This window comes from Ochotona princeps, chromosome 16, assembly GCF_030435755.1.
Source record: "Ochotona princeps isolate mOchPri1 chromosome 16, mOchPri1.hap1, whole genome shotgun sequence".
NCBI lineage: Eukaryota > Metazoa > Chordata > Mammalia > Lagomorpha > Ochotonidae > Ochotona > Ochotona princeps.
In genome coordinates, this window is record NC_080847.1 from 10,212,045 (window position 1) to 10,230,096 (window position 18,052).

General features: G+C 46.8%; 1 protein-coding gene across 1 annotated transcript in view; it reads right to left on the reverse strand.

Moving 5' to 3' along the window:
- The window catches only part of HYDIN (HYDIN axonemal central pair apparatus protein), a 312,592-nt gene that overhangs the window by 37,907 nt on the left and 256,633 nt on the right, over positions 1–18,052 (reverse strand). The window contains exons 54-66 of the mRNA XM_058674096.1: positions 16,636–16,735; positions 16,047–16,146; positions 13,897–14,065; positions 13,174–13,412; positions 10,758–10,872; positions 9,704–9,908; positions 8,470–8,705; positions 7,842–7,993; positions 7,543–7,732; positions 5,989–6,091; positions 5,473–5,760; positions 2,606–2,748; positions 724–942 (exon numbers count right to left, since the gene is read on the reverse strand). Of these exons, the coding sequence (XP_058530079.1) occupies positions 724–942; positions 2,606–2,748; positions 5,473–5,760; positions 5,989–6,091; positions 7,543–7,732; positions 7,842–7,993; positions 8,470–8,705; positions 9,704–9,908; positions 10,758–10,872; positions 13,174–13,412; positions 13,897–14,065; positions 16,047–16,146; positions 16,636–16,735 (2,259 nt within the window). The remainder of the gene's footprint in view (positions 1–723; positions 943–2,605; positions 2,749–5,472; positions 5,761–5,988; positions 6,092–7,542; positions 7,733–7,841; positions 7,994–8,469; positions 8,706–9,703; positions 9,909–10,757; positions 10,873–13,173; positions 13,413–13,896; positions 14,066–16,046; positions 16,147–16,635; positions 16,736–18,052) is intronic.

The following is an 18,052-nucleotide window of genomic DNA, read 5'->3' on the forward strand; positions in this document are numbered from 1 at the left end:
CTTATTTTGGAAAACTGAACATTCACCTATACTCTGATTCAGCAATTTCACTTCTACTAATACAATTTCACATGAATACCATGTGATAGGAACAATTCATGCAGAAACAACTCCCATGATGGCAAAATCCGAAACAATTTTGGAAGACAAATAATAATGAAATTCTATACAGCAGTGAAATGGAAACTGTATGTACATGATCACATACAACAGACTTCGTAAAAACAAAACTAAGAGCTACAGGTAAGTTAAAAAAAGAAGCAAAACCAAAACTTCAGGGAATGAGCAAAGACAAGATTACTGCTAGGAGGGAGGCAGAGGGAGGAAATGGTTGAGAACCACACAGGCGGTAGGTGTTCCACTTTCCATGTTGGGTGAGGCTGGTGTTCTGTCTGTCATGTCAGTAAAAAGAAACTAACTATGGCATAAATTAAAAGGGGGCATGCGTGGACCAAAGATGAGATCTTGTGATGAACCTAGGATTGTGACTAATCTATTTCTGGACAAATGAAAGTGGAACTGAAAGAACAGCCATGACATTTTGGAAATGTAGAAAGACTGGCTCAACTAATTACAAGGCTTTAAAAAGTAAAGCTTCATTAGCTAAGGTGTATGTTATGTGTAGTACCCAGAGAATGTGTGGAAGTGGATGAGCAAGTGGACCTGAGAGCCGAGGGAACCCAGTGTGGCAGGCCCGTTGAGGTCTGGGGCTGCTGTACTTACTTTGCGCTTCATGGTCAACGTCCCAGGTGTGTTCTTGGGCACATCCACCCACTTGACTGTGCGCATGCGGTCATCCCAGTCGGGGATCTGGTCTGAAGGGAGCTGAAACATGATCCTGGAGAGCTTGCACTGGATTCCCATCTTTCTTAGGTTGATGGGAACGTCTGACTTCATGGTCACTACTATGTCCTTGGCACATCCAGGGTGCAGGTGGCCCATCTGAGGAAGAGCCCGATATTAGTATTTTTAGAATTCAACCATGGGGAATTTTGATACCCAGTAAAGAGCTTCTAGAGAAGGGGTGGAAATAAAAGTCTTACAATATATGTACTCAGCTTGTATGCATGGATTGATCAACATATGAACAAGAGGTAGATCATTATAATGGGGCAGCTAATACTTACCAAACTATTGCTTATTTCAGGGCCTAGTCCCAATATTTCTGTAATTCTGTTACTCCTTCCAACAATTTTATGAGAGGTCATTTATTACTCTTATGTTATAGCCAAGGAAGCTTTCTAGATTGCCTGAGGTCATTAATATTGGAAGAGCTGGATTCAGACCCAGCAGTAAGGCTGTGAATACCACACTCCATCTCCTTACACTTTCCACTCAGCACGACTCATACACATCATGGACAAGTGAGTACAGTCGACCAGCTGCTCTCAGAACGTGATCTGATGGCCCTTGGGATTCCTAAGACCTTCTTAGGAACTCTATGAGGTCAAATCTATTTCATCAAAGATGAAAGATAGCATCTGATTTTTTTTCACTCTTATTTTCTGATGGGCCTACACTGAAGTTCTCTAGAGCTTACATAGAACATTGCATCAAATTGAATGCAAAAACAGATACAATAATCAATCATCTTCTATTAAGTTATACATTATGGAGGTTTATGCAAATATAAAATAATGCCATTCTCCAACTTTTTGAAAATATAGTCCTATAAACAGTCATATAACTTCCACCCAATTAAATGACTATTATTTGATTACTAAGAAAACCAAAAGTAATGGGCCCAATGCAGTAGCCTAGTGTCTAAAGTTCTCACCTTGCATGCTCTAGGATCCCATATGGGTACTGGTTCTAATCCTGGCTACTCTACTTCCATTCCAGCTCCCTGCTTGTAGCATGGGAAAGCAGTTGAGGATGGCTCAAAAGCCTTGGGACCCTGCACCCATGTGGGAGACCTGGAAGAAACTCCTGGCTCCTGGCTTCGGATTGGCGCAGCTCCAGCTGTTGCAGCCACTTTGGGAGTGAATCAGGGGAATGGAAGATCTAGCTCTCCTTCTTTCTGTATATCTGCCTTTCCAATAAAAATAAATGAATCTAAAAAAAGAGAAAAGTAACAAATACTGGTATGTATGTGGAGAAGGTGTTCTGGGAGACGCTAAAAGCAGGAGTTGGAAAATCTCAGGTAGAACCAATTTAAACTAGATGTTAGTATACTGAGGAGCAGTGGCGAATCTTAAAGTTGGAACATTTTCGGAATCTCAGGTGTTCGCAAGACCTACCATCCCCATTTCAATGTTTGGTAAACTAGCTTTGAAGGACTGACGCCCTGAAGAACACACAGCTATGGGGATACAGATCCACACTCCAGGCTCAGAAGACTGCAACCAACACTTGCCCATGCAGGACTCCACAGAATTCCTCAACTTGGGCCTACTGAGAATCTTGGCCCATGTCACTGTCTGCTCTTTTTCTTCCAGACCAGGAGGACATGAACCGTGCCCTCCAGTAGTCGGTCTGAATGTGGGACACTTCTGGTCAGCATGCACCTTCTCCAGTCCCCGAGATCACCGCATCAAGCTGATAATCATATTGGGCCGTCTTAGGCCTTAAGGGGGTTCTGAGTACAAGGCAGGTTTTTACTCACCTGAGGGGAGAAAGAAATTGTTGCTAAAAGAGGCCACTCAAACCGTATCATGTTCACTTGGCTGTGGTTAGTAACTGTGAAGCTCACGTTATACACGCAGCCGATGTGGCAGTCCCCAAACTGGATGTGGTCCACCAAGGCAGCTAGGGAGACAGAATGAGAAGGTTGGTGTGGGGAGCCATGTAGTTGGGTCGGATGGCATGGGTGTGTGATGAGCACTGCTCCTTGGTTAGCAAGGCTACGAGGAGTTTCTAGCAGCGAGGCAAGGCCCGGCGGAACGTCTCTGGTCACCTCATTGCTGCCTCAGCCCATTGTATGGACACTCAATCACCTCTCTGATGTTTCATAGAATTCTCCTGAGGGTGTTGTTGTTGTTTTTCTGCTAATGTGAAGTGATTCCTGTAACTGGTATGACACTTCAAATTGATCAATCATGTTATGATAAAAACCTCTTTAGTGATGTAAGGCTATGACACACAGCTAAAGTATACAATGGTACAACTGAGCCCACTATGTTTCCAAATATCCTGTTATGTGCCCACTTTTGTCCTGGAATTTGTCCTAGTATAAGTAATGTTTTCCTTAAGAAATGGCTTGATAATATCTTGCAACTGATGGCAATCATGGAGGTACAAAGAGTTTGTTTACCATGCACCTCGAACTGTTTCAACACATGATATGACGCATTCTAGTTTCTCACCACAGAAAGCAAAAGTATATGGGGCATCTTCTAAAGGGAAACAAATGTGAACCCCCTCAAAATGGCTTAAAATCTCAATCTTATATTGGCACTTATGTTTAGGGAAAGAAAACAGTTTATAAAGATAAAAGGAAGTTGCTTGCAAAGGCCCTCTGTTTGTAGATTGGCTGAGCTGCCTTGATCCCTTTCACTGCCCTTTAACAAAAGAACAAAAAACAATTGAATCAGTACTAGGTGAAGGTGACGGTAATTAATGCATGACTTGATTATAAGATTTAGCAAAGAATCTATGTTATATGCTTTTATAAGATCCTTTTATGATCTTTTAATTTTGTACTCTTAATATTCTAAGCAATATTAGTTTGCGTGTGTTTAGTAAAAATTGATTTTAAGTATAAGTAAATCATTTGTCATTATGTAACCACATGCACTGCCATCTGTGGAGTTCCTGGCTTTAGCCAGGTGACTGCAGGTTTCAATGAGTAATGATTGTTGAAAATGTTTTCCTTAGGATTGTTTTTTGTATTCTCTTAATCATAATGTAAAAATGAAACAATTGGATATTGTGCAAAAGCTTGTGATGATTTGTGTATAAATAAAGAAGGCAGCTTTTCTGAGTTGTCCGTTATGAGCACCATGTCATAGTGGTCCATGTCTTATCTCTTCTTATCATCTCGCCAATCCACGCATCCTTTGCAAGCTCTCAGTCAGCTGGATCAGGTCTCCGGCAGGTTGGTGGGTCTTTCCTGGCCTCATTAGAGGGCCTGCTTCTTTAAGAGGCAGTTCCTGAGAAGCACTATGCCTCGCTCTGACACAATTCTTTTCTTGGGTGGTTGTGAAAAAGCTGGAATCCTTGCAATCCTGGAGAATAAGATTTTCTCCCCAAAGAAATCTATTAACCTATCCATCCACCCATCCATCCATCCATGCATAATCTATCTATCATGTATCTCAGCCTTCATTTCCACTTGTACAAGACAATGCGTAGGTCTTCAACTTCATTTATTATTTACCAATCAATTTTTAAAATTAATAATTAGTAAATTTATGTATTCATTATTAGTGAGATAATACTATTAAGTGTTAGGATGGCCAGGTAAAATATAGGAGCCTTGATTAAATTTCAATTACAGCTCAACAATGGATTAGGGTGGATATGTCCCATAGAATCCTTCTGAATAAATGCATACTAGAAATCACTGACAGGTTATCTGAGTTTCAAATTTATTGGAGATTATATTGCATTTTAACTTGTTGAATCTGGCAATCCTGTTACAGTGCTGAAATCTGATTTCTATATGAGGATTCACAACTGGCTCTGCCTGATTGCTGCCATGAGAGATGTCACACTGTAACCTTCAGCAGGGCGGACCATAACACAGGGGGAGAAGTACTACTGCTGCTGTAGAGATCCCTGCAGGGTACATTCCGGAACTGAAAGAAAGCCGCTAGAAAAGCAGTTGGACCGTGTATATAACCCCCTTTATAACGATCAGCCACACAATTAGGGTAACAAGTGCTTTTTTTTTTTAAGGTAACAACTAAGTAAATATTTTCCTGCCTCAAGTGTCAAGTAAATGAAGTTTCTGGGTTGACAAGACTGTGGAACTGCACATCTTAAGCTTTCTTATGGCACAGAACACCCAAGGTTATTGTTCAAAGGCAGATTTGTGTTCCATAGCTCAGGGTGGATCAGAAGCTTCCAGCTTCCAGACTGCCTGTTAATATTGAGGAGTGGGGTTGTAGGGTATATTTTTCTGGAAGCTGCACAAACCTTGATCTTTTCTAGTTAAACAAGCCCAGGTTTTCCCTTGGGATGTCCAGGATACATATTCCTGAAGACGAGCCCTTGCCAATACAAGCCAGCGTAAAGATAAGGCCAACCACAAGGAAGCACTTACTCACTTATTCACTTGAATGGGCATTTCTGAGCATCGAGCTGTTACAGTTCCCTAAGAGCAGGGTTCTGCTATTAATCTCTATAAGTCCAGGGCTCAGCAGAGTGAACGTGTGACTGCAGAGAGGCGGAGGCAGTGGCCGAGGCAGGCTGGATGGAGAACGTCCTGGTTGTCAGGAAGCTCGCCAGACTGGTATTTAAATCTCACTCTCGTGTAGAGGGAGACCCAAAGGCCATCAGTTGGTGCTGCCTCGCTGCCGTTTCTCTCACCTGCCACCAAGTCATCCATGGCGTTTTCCTCAGAGAACTCTATGATCTCGGTGCCAGCGGAGACCTCTTGGCTGGCAGCGGCCACCAGCCCATGGATGTTGTCCAGGGTGATGTCATCCTCGTAGCCCTCCCCCACCATGTAGATGATGGTCTCCTCATATTGGTTGTTGATCACGGACAGGTGGATGGTGCCTGTCATCCGGCCCACCTTTTGAGAGTGGAAGAAGACATCGAATTCAGCTGTATCTCCAGGGGAAACCACCAGTGAGGCTGTGTGAGCTTTCTTCGCTGCATGGAGAGAAGAGATGCAATTTAGAAACAATTTAAAGAAATACTTATCCATGAAGACTCTGGTTGAAGGGGAAGCAGGTATAGCATGAGAACAAGCCTTGTCCACAGGCCCCAGGTGATGCGATGGGCAGATTACTCTGGTTGGGCCCTGGAAGATCCCTAATCGACCAGCTACTGGGACCCATGGCCTTTGGGAAGACTACCCTCCCCTACCCCTCAACTCACCTTTTTCATTTGGTTTGTTTTCTTCTATGATGTAGATGTAGGAGGTTGTGGGCCTCCCTTTGAGCGAGAAGACTCCTAGTGGGTCCTGCAGGTCAACATGCAGCTGGCAGAAAGTAAGCAGGACTGAGTGTTAGGGATACAAGCTGCTTCTCAGTTTTGGGTCTGGGGTACAACTGGGACAGGATTCCCCCAAAAGTCATTGTACCATGTGTTCATTTTTTTACTTTCTTAAGAGGGATAAAAATATATATTAGATCTTGAGAAGACAAGACAAGAATAATACAGTGGGAATGAATACTCACAATCCTACCAGAGATTGCATGAATTGAAATTTCAAAAAGCCAGTATCTCCTAGGAACTTTCCTTTTGCTCTCTGACACTATCATGTGGAGTGTCCCACCAGGAGGAGGAGCAGAAAAACAAGGTGGGCATCTGACCCACTTGGAAAGAATGGATGGCTGCTAGCTCATTGGCAAGAAGGGAAGAGTAGAGCTACCGATCTGGTTTTAGATATGAAACATCAGTGGATATTTTCAGAAGGCAGTAGTACTGGCACCGTCATGAATAAAACTGAATAATGTAAAAAGAAGAACTGAGGTGTGGGTATTCAGCGTGGTGCTTAAGATGCTGCTTGGGAGGTCTGTATACCCTACCTGTGTGCCGGGGTTCAAGTCCCTGCTCCGTTACTGCTAATGTATCTAAAAGGCAGCAGGTGACAGCCCAAGCACTAGGGTCCCTGCCACCGGGTGGGAGACTTGGATTGTGTTCCGAGCTCCTGGCATCATCTTGGCCCACTGCGGCTGTCGTGGACACTTGAGAAAACCAGCAGATAGGAGAGCTCTATCTGTATGTCTGTGTCTATCTCTACACCTTTCAAATAAATTACCCACACAGGTAACACTGCAAAAGTGAGGCATGAAGAAGGCATAGTGCCATCACACAGAAGTTTCTGAGATAAGAAATTAAATACCTAGAAATAACCTCAGTAGGAAACTATATAGAGGAGTTATCTGTAAGAATATTAATGTAAATTTAAATAAATAGGTAGTAATCTTGAATGTTGTTTCTCATGGAAAGTCTAGATGCTCCAAAAGTAGAGATGCTTTCCAGTGATTCTCAAGTTCATCGGGGAGGTGAACACCCAAACACTGGTAAGGAAAACCACAAAAACAGGGAATGGACAGGAATTCACTCAACTAGATGGTAAAACACAATGCAACTAGGTAAACTGAACTCAAGATAACACAAAGAAATTAAAAGCATCAAAGAGCTAAAGAGGCAAGGAAGGGTAGTGGAGCAGCATCTCTGAGGGTGTTGGAATACAAGAGGGTCAACTGAACTTCCAGGGCTGCTTCTGTGCTGATTCTCCTCTCTCTCTCTCTCTCTCTCTCTCTCTCTCTCTCTCTCTCTCTCTCTCTCTCTCTCACATACACACACACACACACACAGAGGCTGAGGACCACCAAGGCAGCCCTCACACACCCAGTATGGCGCAGAGCCAAGGGTCAGCGCCTCCTGTTTCCCTTCTTCCAAGGCTTCTCCCTCGGGTGTCACCTGTGCAGGGATGGTGCCGTTGTTCTTGAGGATGAGTGGCAGTTTCTCCGAGTGGCCAAGCTGGAGCCTCCTGAAGAGGAGCATGGGGTTTCCGTACTGGTTGTGGAGGATTGGCCGCACCACCGTCACTCGGGGGAGGGTCCCCTCCCCAAAGATGTCAAACACAAGGCCTCGGTTCCTGGCCAGGTTGCTGCAGAAAATAGGAAGGTGGTGGTTGGTCAGTCTGGTGTGGCAGGAATGACGTCCCATGAGAGGTGGGGCCCGTGGCCTAGCTGTGGAAATGGAATGGGGAGCAGTACCTGGGCAAGCCGTCCAAGGTGGCCTCAAAGATACATTGGTATGTCTGCATGGTCTGTGGGGTGAAGGACACTGTGGCGAAGGCATGGGAGCGGCTGCCCACACACATTTTACTGGGTTCCACTTCAAAGATGTCAATGATACGGTTGATGGCCTGGGGAAGCAGGGCAGGGACCAGAGTGTGTTAGCCACTTGGCGGTCACACAGGTGCTTGGCACTCACCTGCTGCCCAGTAGTGACTGCTTTTTCCTATAAGCTCTGTGCTAGAGATGCTCCAGTGAAATAATGGGCCTGACATGAGGGACTCCATGCTGGGCTGGGCTCCATCTTGGGTGAGGTACCCCTGTACCCGTGAGACTGCAGCCTACATCCTGCTTGGCAAGAATGCTTAAATCTCTGACGAGGTGTTCAAGCAGGATTAGCAACATGGTTCAAGCAACTAAAGCTTCCAAAGTTAGTAATTTTTTATCCCTGAGATGGCTCTGCATGAATCTAGCCTGGCTGAATCCTCAGGATCCAAGGGCCAGGCAATTCCTGCCAGGTACAGTGGCACCAGAGCAGGCCTTCTGAACCTCTTCCCTGGGCTTCCTGCCCAGCGCCGTGCACCAGGGCCTCTTTGGGGAGTCTTACCTTATTGGAGATGGGCTTAACTACAATGTTGACATCACAGGCAATCTTGCCCACATTGCTGATCTTGAAGCGTGCCTTGGCCTGGTGGCCCACCAGGACATTACAAAAGATGAACTTGTTTTCATCCTCCACAAACAGGCCCCCACTCTCTATGGTTTGCAGGATGTGGAACAGGTTGGGGCTGGTGCAGATCTGGTGCTCCTCAAATATGGAGGCATTGTTGTCAGTGACAAAGGCTGGGGAGTAGAGGGCACACTGTGAGGTGAGGCAGGTGGTACCTGCTCCCAGACGCCAAGAGCTCTGTCGTCCCTGACAAAGGATGCCTTGGAGGAAGAGGGGGCTTCACATGGGGCTGTGAGTGATGGGATGGATTCTGTCTCCTTTCCCTCTTTCTGTGCTGCTCTTGCTGGTTGCCCACCCACCAGCCCTTTTCTGGTCAGGGGGAAGGGAGAGTAAGATTCAACATCTGAGGTGGGCTTAGGAGGGAAGGAGGCATGAGGCCCACTTTTGGCCTCCTTCTGCCTCAGATGAGCTCTTGGAGGGTTGTCACGTGCTGAGCCCCTGAGCATGGCTGTCTGTCTGGGAGGGGACTGACTGCGAGCAGGCTCAGTGTTCCAGTGTCCTGAGCCAGAGTCAGCAGCAGGGTGAAAGCACGCTATGGTAGTGGGTAGGCTTGCATGAACGTCTTGACAGCACGGAAACTTTGGGCTCCAGAGGCCCGCTTGCTCCGCCCTTCCTGCCTCCTTCAACAAGCATCTGAGTTAACTGAATGCTTTGTACTGCGTGCCACTCAAGCTGATTGGAGGATGAGAGCTTAAAAACTCCTGACTTCAGCCAAGATGCGCAGTGGCTCCTGGAGTGTGGCGGGAGCTGCTATTGCCAAACTTGGCTAATAAAGACTTCTCCTGACATTGTACACTTGTGTCTGGTATGATGTCTCTTTGCTCTTCACAACAGTGCTCAGACAGCTCTACCGACTGGGGTCAGCAGGAGTCGGGCTGCACGCCCTCTCCAGGTTGTGCAGTCTTTGTAAGTCTTTATAAGGAACTGTGGGGCTGTAGATACCAGAGCAGGCTCTCCAGTCCCAGAGGAGGCAGCCCAGTCATGCCTGCTGAATATCTGTGAGAAATGCACCCACCAGGTAGGGATGAGTGTGTGTGTGTGTGTGTGTGTGTGTGTGTGTTATACAGGAAGGTTTCTTACGCGGGCATTGCTCAAGACGAGCAGCAAGTACCTGGTAGACAGGCTTCAGCCAGCAGTGTGTAGGTGATGCCACTTGGCTGGTCGGTAGGGTCTCGGTCTGTGATGTCGATGACAATGAATTCCTCACATCTTCCCACAGGGTCTGCTACACAGTCCACGGTGATCACCTGCTGCCCTCCGGCGGGGACAGTGCCAAACCCAGGGTACACGGTGAACATGCCATGGGAGAAGCGGGCCTGCAGGGCAAGGGGGAAGGGGCGGCAGAGGGGAAATGACAGAAGCAGGGTGGGTGTGAATCCGAGACCTTCCATCCGACCTGTAAGATGGTGTGAAGCAGGCACAGGTGGACAACTCAGTCCAGCTCTCCCACGTGGGTGGTAGAGACCTGAGTACTTGAGACATCATTGCTGTCCCCCAGGAAGCCGGACACGGCAGCAGGGCTGAGGTCAAACCCAGGCATTTTGACACAGAGTAAAGTTGCTCCAGGCATGGTGCCAAAACGCCCATCTCTAGGCATGTCCTATAGTCACACTGCGTTAGGAAACGGTCTAGATTTTTCAGGATAGCGGGAAATTCCCGAAGCTCTTGCCATGCTGTTACAGGCAGGTTGGTACCCTGCACTGCTGTTACAGGGCACCTGTCATTGACGGAGCCCCTGATGTCATGAAGCCCTGATGACACAGCCACACCTGCAGGCTGCAGGCTGCAGGCTGCTGTTGCTCTAGCTCGGTCAGTATTTATTGACCATCTGTTACATGCCACGAGCTGTCTTAGGCGCTGGTGATTCCCAGATATGCCAACCAGGCACCAAAACTGATTTCTTGCCTTTCGTTTTTTACAAACAAATGATTCCTGATTAAAACAGGCACGAGAAGTTGAAGTCAACTTTTGGTAATAAGGGGCCAAGGGCACATTAAAATTCTTCAAATCCTAGCTTGATTAACATGAAAGTGAGGGGTTCAGCACAATGGTTTAATGTTCCTGTAGACTCAAATCCCGTTACCCTGGGAAGGGGCTGGCTGGAGAGGGCTGGTTGGAAGGTGGCCTTATTGGATTTCTATGTGCAGGAAAAGGGGCACACCCACCTGGTTTGTGATGTTTACTTCTTTCTGAATTGAATCCGAGAACTTGGCAGCTTTAGTGCCACTCTTGTAGAAACTCTCACTTTCCCGGGTTCTTACATGCCTAATGTGGGCGGCTCTATTGAAGAAGCAAGAAGATCCCCTCAGGGACGGGTGGTGACATTAGCAGTCACCTGCCTGTCTGCTTGCAGGGTCCCTGCTCCTAGCAACAATGGGGAATGGGGACCTTTTCTGCCCCATGCCTGAGAAGGCATCAGAGTGGCAGTCAGGTTGTTCATCTCTCTGCAGTGCTGACATTTGTTAAACAGCACTCTAGGGGTACTGCCAACACTGCAGGCAAAGCATAATTTTGGAACGCTGACCTGAGCTTAATGAAAAGCAATGTGTGGAAAATTAGTTGTTTCCATCAAGTCTTTCACCTGATCTCACTTAAAACTGTGAAATTGCAAACACACAAATTCTGCCCCTATTCTTCACATTTGCAGTCACAAAGATTTTTTAAGGCTTAGTGCAGGACACAGTTGAAACACAGGTTTTAGAACTTCCTCATTTCACTTGAGGCTAATTCGCCTAGAAACCACTTTACCTAAAACATTCAAATATATCTGGGGTGTGTTTTAAACTTTGGAGAATTTTACGTATTTAGCATTCACTTGCTCCAATAACCAGAGAAACTGAAGCTCGTCCTTTTCTGTGTGTTAAAAAATGGAAAATAATTTAAATTTAAAATAATGTAGTGAAACAATAAATCACTAGATTACTAATTTATAAAAGAAACTGTAAAACATTATGTTGAAATTAAATCTGAAAGATATTGTGGACATTTTCATCCCAAACTCTTTTTAAAAAAAGTTTCAGTATTTAAAACGCAGTTACTGACAGACACAGATCTTTGATCTGTTGGTTCACTCCCCGAATGGCCACAACAGCTAGGGCTGGGCCAGATTCAACCAGGAGCCAGGAGCTATATCCAGGTCTCCAAAATGAATACATAGGTCCAAGACCTAGGGCACCTTCTGCTACTTGCCAAGATGCATTAGCAGGGAGCTGAATTGGAAGTGGGGAACAGCCAGGACTCGTGCTGGCATCCAAATGGGATACTCACACCACGAGGAGACCTAACTGCTGAGCCACAACGCTGCCCTCCTTCTTTATATGTTCAAATATTGCCAATATACAAAAGGATAGCAAAAAATAAAACAATTATGAACACTGTATAAACACATGTTTGACTTAAAGCATTTCAACAGAAAGTCAAAATTGAGTCAAAAGTACTTCAGAAATTTGCAAAACCATTCCTAATTTGACAAAAGTAATCTGAAAACCCAACAGAAGCCCAAAACACTGTCAAAGTAGATTGTTTTTGGTGGATTGATTGAGAACCACATTAAGAACATGAAGGCTTGATACTGGACAATAATTTGTGGGAAAATGGAATTACAAGTTTATTTTGGTATTAAAAATGAAATTCACACATCATGGCATTCACTTCCAGGAATATTTTAAGAATTAAACATTTATGTTTATCTATTACAAAGCAGAAAAGTAGATGGAAGGAGACAGACAGATTAGATAAATAGGAAGGAGGAAGGAAAAAGAAGGAAAGGAAGGAAGGAAAGAAGAAAAAAGGAAGAAAGAAAAGAAAAAGAAAACTGGGCATCTTGCATGCACTGGTTCATTCCCCAGAAGCCTGCTACAGCAGGGCTGGGTCTGCTAAATCCAGGATCCAGGAACTCAACCTAAGACTCTCACGTGGCAGTCAGGGACCCACTACTGGAGCCATCATCGGCTCCCTCCCAGGGTGGACATTAACAGGAGGCTGGGTCCTGGAGCTTGACCTGCTAACCCAGGCACTCTGATGTGGGATGTGGATGTATCAAATGATGTCATATTTATTATCAGGCCTAAGGCCCACCTGGCGTAAGTCATTTCTAGGTCTTAGTGTAGGGCTGGGCACTGGGACACAGCATACTTAAGATGCTACTGGGGATGCCTGCATATCTTATTGGAGCCCCTGAGATTGAGTCCAGCCTCTGCTTCTAATCTAACTTCCTGCTAACAGATACCCTGCTTGGAAGGGAGTAATGATGGCTCAAGGGCACTGGTTCCTGCTACTCATATGGAAGATCTGATTGGGAGTTTTTGGCTTTTGGCCTCAGTTTAGACCAGCCCCAGCTGTTGCAGGCATTTGGTGGGTGAACCAGCGGATGGAAGATACCTCTCTTCTCTCTCCCTTCTCTCTCTTTGCTCTGCTTTTGAAATAAATAAATTTTTAAAAAGCTCAAAAAGTAAACCTCAGTGTAATTTTTACGAAAGAAGATCAAGTTTGAACTTAGGTAAAACATGTGAAGGCTCTAAACAAAATGTACAACACTGATTAGCCAGGGAGTGGCATGAGTCAAGCCAATCTTTGTCTTACACTTTCTTCTGATGAGTAGGGTTCTCCCCCGTCATCCTGTACAGGGCGTACTTGAAGTCGATGATGCCTTGATTTTCTATGGTGAATGTGGTGCTTTTACGTGTGCCACAGATTAAGGCTCCAAAGTTGATGATAGACGAGGGGCTGATGTTGTACTTGGAGTACACTGCATTCACAGAAAACTTAATGGGGATATTGGCGATGACCTCACCTCCTTCTGCCATATTGGGCTCAACAATCTAGAATAAGAAGGTTCGAGAAGATGTCAGCTACCGGAAAAGGGACAGAATTCCTGTGACTGTCCATTTCATGCCCCATTCCCATCAGTGAGAGGAAGCCAGGTCCAGAATCCCACCCACCTTGGCTTAGTACCTCCACAACAGGATCTGCAAATGAGAATACAGAGCATGCTGTGCATTAGCACAGGTTCAACACTGATCAGCTCTGCCTTCTGTCTTCAATTCCCCACTATCTCTTGCACTTGACAACTGAATTCAGCCTCCTTGTTTCTATGCTGCCTCAAGACTTTGGGCATATTTTCTCTCTTGCTCTATTTCTGATGACTTTGTACGTTTGTACTTTGACCCACCCACCTGCCATGGAGCCTGTGTGTCTGATCTGCTGCCCTTTGCCCCTTGGAGCATGGACTGGATCATATCCCTTCTTTTCAGCAGGAAGCCCATAGCTCTGCCTGCACTGGCTCCCCACTTTGGGCCCTCTTACCTGACAACGCACAATGGGCTGGTGTTCTATCCTCACTTCCTTTTTTGCACAAAAGAACACCTGGACATTTGTGGGCTTCTCTGTTGTGGCTAGCGATCCCTTCTTGGGTTGGACTGAGATCATGGAATTTAGATTGGTCACAGAAATCCCTGCAGAGTCCACAGAAAAGCTGAAAGACACCGTAAACACCTGGGTGAGATACCTAGGCTGCGAGGGGGTGAACTTCACGCCAAAGGCCTGCTGTGTCTCTGGCCCCGTCCAACAGCTATGCTCAGAGCTGTCCTCTGTGACCTTCTCTCCTTAGTCAGGATCCGCCCTGCCTGGGGCTGCTGCTTGAGGCCCGGATGGCTGTCCTTGAACCCACGGTTAGGGGGTGCCCCGTAGGATTGCTCTATCCAACAGGGCCCCTCGATACTAGAGCAGCACCAACTAGATTCTCTCTCTGCTGCATCCTTCCCCTCCCCTCCCTGTCTCTCTCATCCTCTGAAACCGAACGTGGCCAGGACATCTGAGGAGAGATGGCAGGTGGGTGGCTGGGGAGGCGGGGCAGAAGGCATGGAGTAGAGGCAAAGGCAGGAGAGGTCTAGGGCATGCAGGGGGTGGGATGCAACCACAGAGCGAAGCTCACTCTTAGGAATGGCACAAAAACTAGACTGGACCCAAAGGACTCCCCAGCACCTGGAGTTAAGGACAGTTGGCATTCAAATCTCACTCCCATGTCTGCTAGTTGAGAGTCAATTCTGGTGCCTCCCTGCCACTTGAGCATGGACTAGAACATGCTACGTTCTTTTACCCTTTGACCAGAAAGGGGGGGGGCTTTACTGCTGAATGCATGGTGCCTGTGCTTTCTCATTTCTTGCACATTCTTTCAATTCCTCCTCCCCACACCCTATCACCTTTCCAACCCGAGGAGTGACTTCATTCCAGGCAACCAAGAAGTTAAGGCCCTCAAAATCTAAACCAAAATCTGCAAGTGGGGAAGCTGCCCTTTAGCATCAATTCCAAAGTAACAGCGGCTTTTCCCAGGGTTTGTTTGTCTCACTAGCATTCACTTTTTTCAGTTTACAGCTTCATTACTTCTAACTCACGGGAGTATTGAAGCTGATGTCTTTTAATTGAGCATCCTGCCAGCTGAAATGAAACTGCCAGGAAGCCACTGAATTCCTCTCAAGTCTGACAGGAGGAAGTCCCTTTCTGTCAGCTGCGATTCTTCCAGGAGACAGATGACCGTGCAGGAAAATCAGCTGACGGAATGCTGGCACTGCTGGCTGTCAGAGCCTGGTGGCTTTGCCTGAGCCACGCCCTCCCCACCTCCCCACCTCCCCATCTCCCCACCTCCCCATCTCCCCATCTCCCCATCTTCCCATCTCCCCACCACCCTGCACCATCCCCTTTCCTTTCTCAGGGGGGCTCTCTTCTTGAGGTTTCATCTATATTTATTTATCAGAGAGGTATAGAGAAACAGCAGGAGAGGGCACTGCCATGCGGTCAGTGGTTCACTTCCCAAATGACCTTCAGTGGCAGGGACTAGGTCAGGGTGGGAGAAGCCCACTCCACCATCCCTCACCACAGCTTCCCAGGGTCTGCATGAGCAAGAACCAAACCCAGGGAGTTCAGTGGAGTAGGTGGACATCTTACCCTCCAGGCTAAACGTGCACTCCCCTGGTATTTTGTTTTTCATTTCAAGCTGGAGTTTAACGCAGTCTACCAAACTACTACAGTGCATTCTACTGCAATGATTCTTCAGATCACAAAAAAAACAAAAAGCAAAACAAAACAAAAAACCCTCAGAAAATCCTTTTGTTACGTGAAATCTTAGAAAGTTAATCTGTAGAACAGGGAAGGTCTGCAAGTGAAGCAGAGGTGCCACCCCCAGCCCTGTCCACACTCCCCACGCCCCAGCCTCTCTTCCTCCACGCCTGCATGGCTCCTCGCAGGCGCCTGGTAAGCTGCAGGGCTGAGAACAAGGTGGACACCTCTGACCTCTCCAAAGGCGGGATTTTATTCGTTTGAAGCCAAAGGAGGCAAAAGGGCAGACTTGCTCGTGGTTACTTACTGGAATGATTCTTTTTTAAAATTCCTAAGCAAGAGTCTTTTTCAGCATGAGTGGACACAAATGGCCATGTACACAACAGTCAGGTTTGGGTTACCTGAAGATGATCTCATATTTCCCACGGTTCTTCAGCTGTAGGGGCTGCTTCACTTCCTCCAGGACCCTCACAGTGCCAAAGTCAAGTCCTCCTTCAGCACCTGCAGAGGCCAGAAGCAGGGGAGGGGTGGGGTGGGATGAGTGGCCACGGAACAGAGCAGGGGAAGGAGCACTCCAGTGAAGTTCACGTGGGAAATCCACGGGGACCATTTCAGAGAATTTGGTTTTGGACAACACTGTGGCTAGAAAGGCCTCCTGCTTGCGAGCCTTGAGGAGGAGTCACCAGCTGCTGTTTCTGCGCACTGTTTCAACTGTGTACAGCGTTCTTCTAAAACTTTTGGTAGAAAACAGATGAGGGCAGCAGGAGAGGACTGCTCAGGGATGAGTCCTGCCAGTTTCACACTGACAGACGATCGTCCTCTTGCTAGCTCCAGCTGGAGAGCTGACCATTTGTGACCAAAACTGTCCTCTCCCCCACCGACCACCTCTCTGGTACTAGACATTGCCTGCTGGCCTTCCTGCTGTGCAGAAATAAACTATACAGAGAGACAGACAACCTTCACCCTCTTTCCCTTAAGGGCTGGACAGACCTTTGGGGAAGGTGATGTCCAAGGCGATGTCATAGGATTCTGCAAAGATCAGGATGTTTTCAATCTGAACGACACCAACAAGATTTTCTGCATCTAAAACCTGTAAGGGTGGAGAGGGGCGCCCAGTGAAAGCCAGGCCTGTGGGGTTCAGGGGGGCCTGACATGGAACACGCAAGGGGATTGCAGAGGGGGCATGGCAGGGAATGCCTCGGGATTAGTGCCCCTTGCAGGGAAGGCTGGTGTAGACAACATGAGACTGAGAACAGGAACCTGCAGTTTTCCTGTGTCCCTTTTCTCTGGATTTTCATTATTTCCATGGTTGGTGCTACATTCTTGAAGTTTGGGCTGACAGTAGACACTCCAGGAATGTGTGTGTAGATAATTTTTTTTGAAAACTTTAAATCAAGTAAATCTTCAGAACATTTTTCTAACACTATATATTTTAAGTTATCCTTCTAATTTTATAAATCTGAGTAACAGTGCCAGGAAGAGCTACATTTTTCATATACAATAACATGGTTAATATTTCTCCTTTGTCAATGTCTCACAGCCTGTGGATACTGTTACCATTAGGCCTCCAGGTTCCAGGGGCTCACCATGATCCCTGCTGAGGAGCCTTCCTGGGCACCCGGCTACCAGCCCAGGAGATGGTGGTCTCTTTTCTTTACAACAGAATGAATCTGAAAGCGCAAGGTAAACAGGGAGGGGAAGAAGAGGAAAGGTGGGGAGGGGAATAGGAGGTGAAAGGAAGAGGGGGAAGGAAGGGAAAGGGAGCAGAGGGAAGCTTCCTGTCTTCTGGCTCATTTTCCAAATGTCTGCAATAGTTATAGCTCTTGTTGGGCCAGACAGAATTAGGATCTAGGTCCTCAGTCTAAGTCTCCCATATGGGTGGCACAGAGCCAACTACTTGAGCTGTTACCACTGCCTCCCAGGATGCGCATGAGCAGAATGCTAGAGTCACACGTGGAGGTGGGTGGTGAATCCAGATACCCTGATGTGGGATGTGGGCATCTCAGCCAGTGGCTTAGCCACTGTGCCGAACAGCATCCCCTACGGTTGGCTCCTGGACTAGGAGGCAGTGGGCGCCTGGCTTCCACTTGCTTCCTGTTAAGGGCTCTAGTTGAGAAATCGAGTCACCAGCTCCCCATCACATAGGCTTTGGGTGCTACAGGGACATTTGTGACTGTCACCAAGATTGAGTTTTCAATCAGAATTTTTAATTTTTTTATTTCATCAGATATTGGCCAAGGCTTGCAGGGTAACTTGGATCAATTTCAGTTTCACCTCTGCCCTTCTGCTGCTTTTCTGAGTCACAGAGGACAAGCAGGGTGGCCTGCAGTCACACAGCACCTTCTTTCTGCTACATAACAGGTACCTGGAGTGCTCCAATGTCTTTCTTCCTCACCCGCTGGGATGA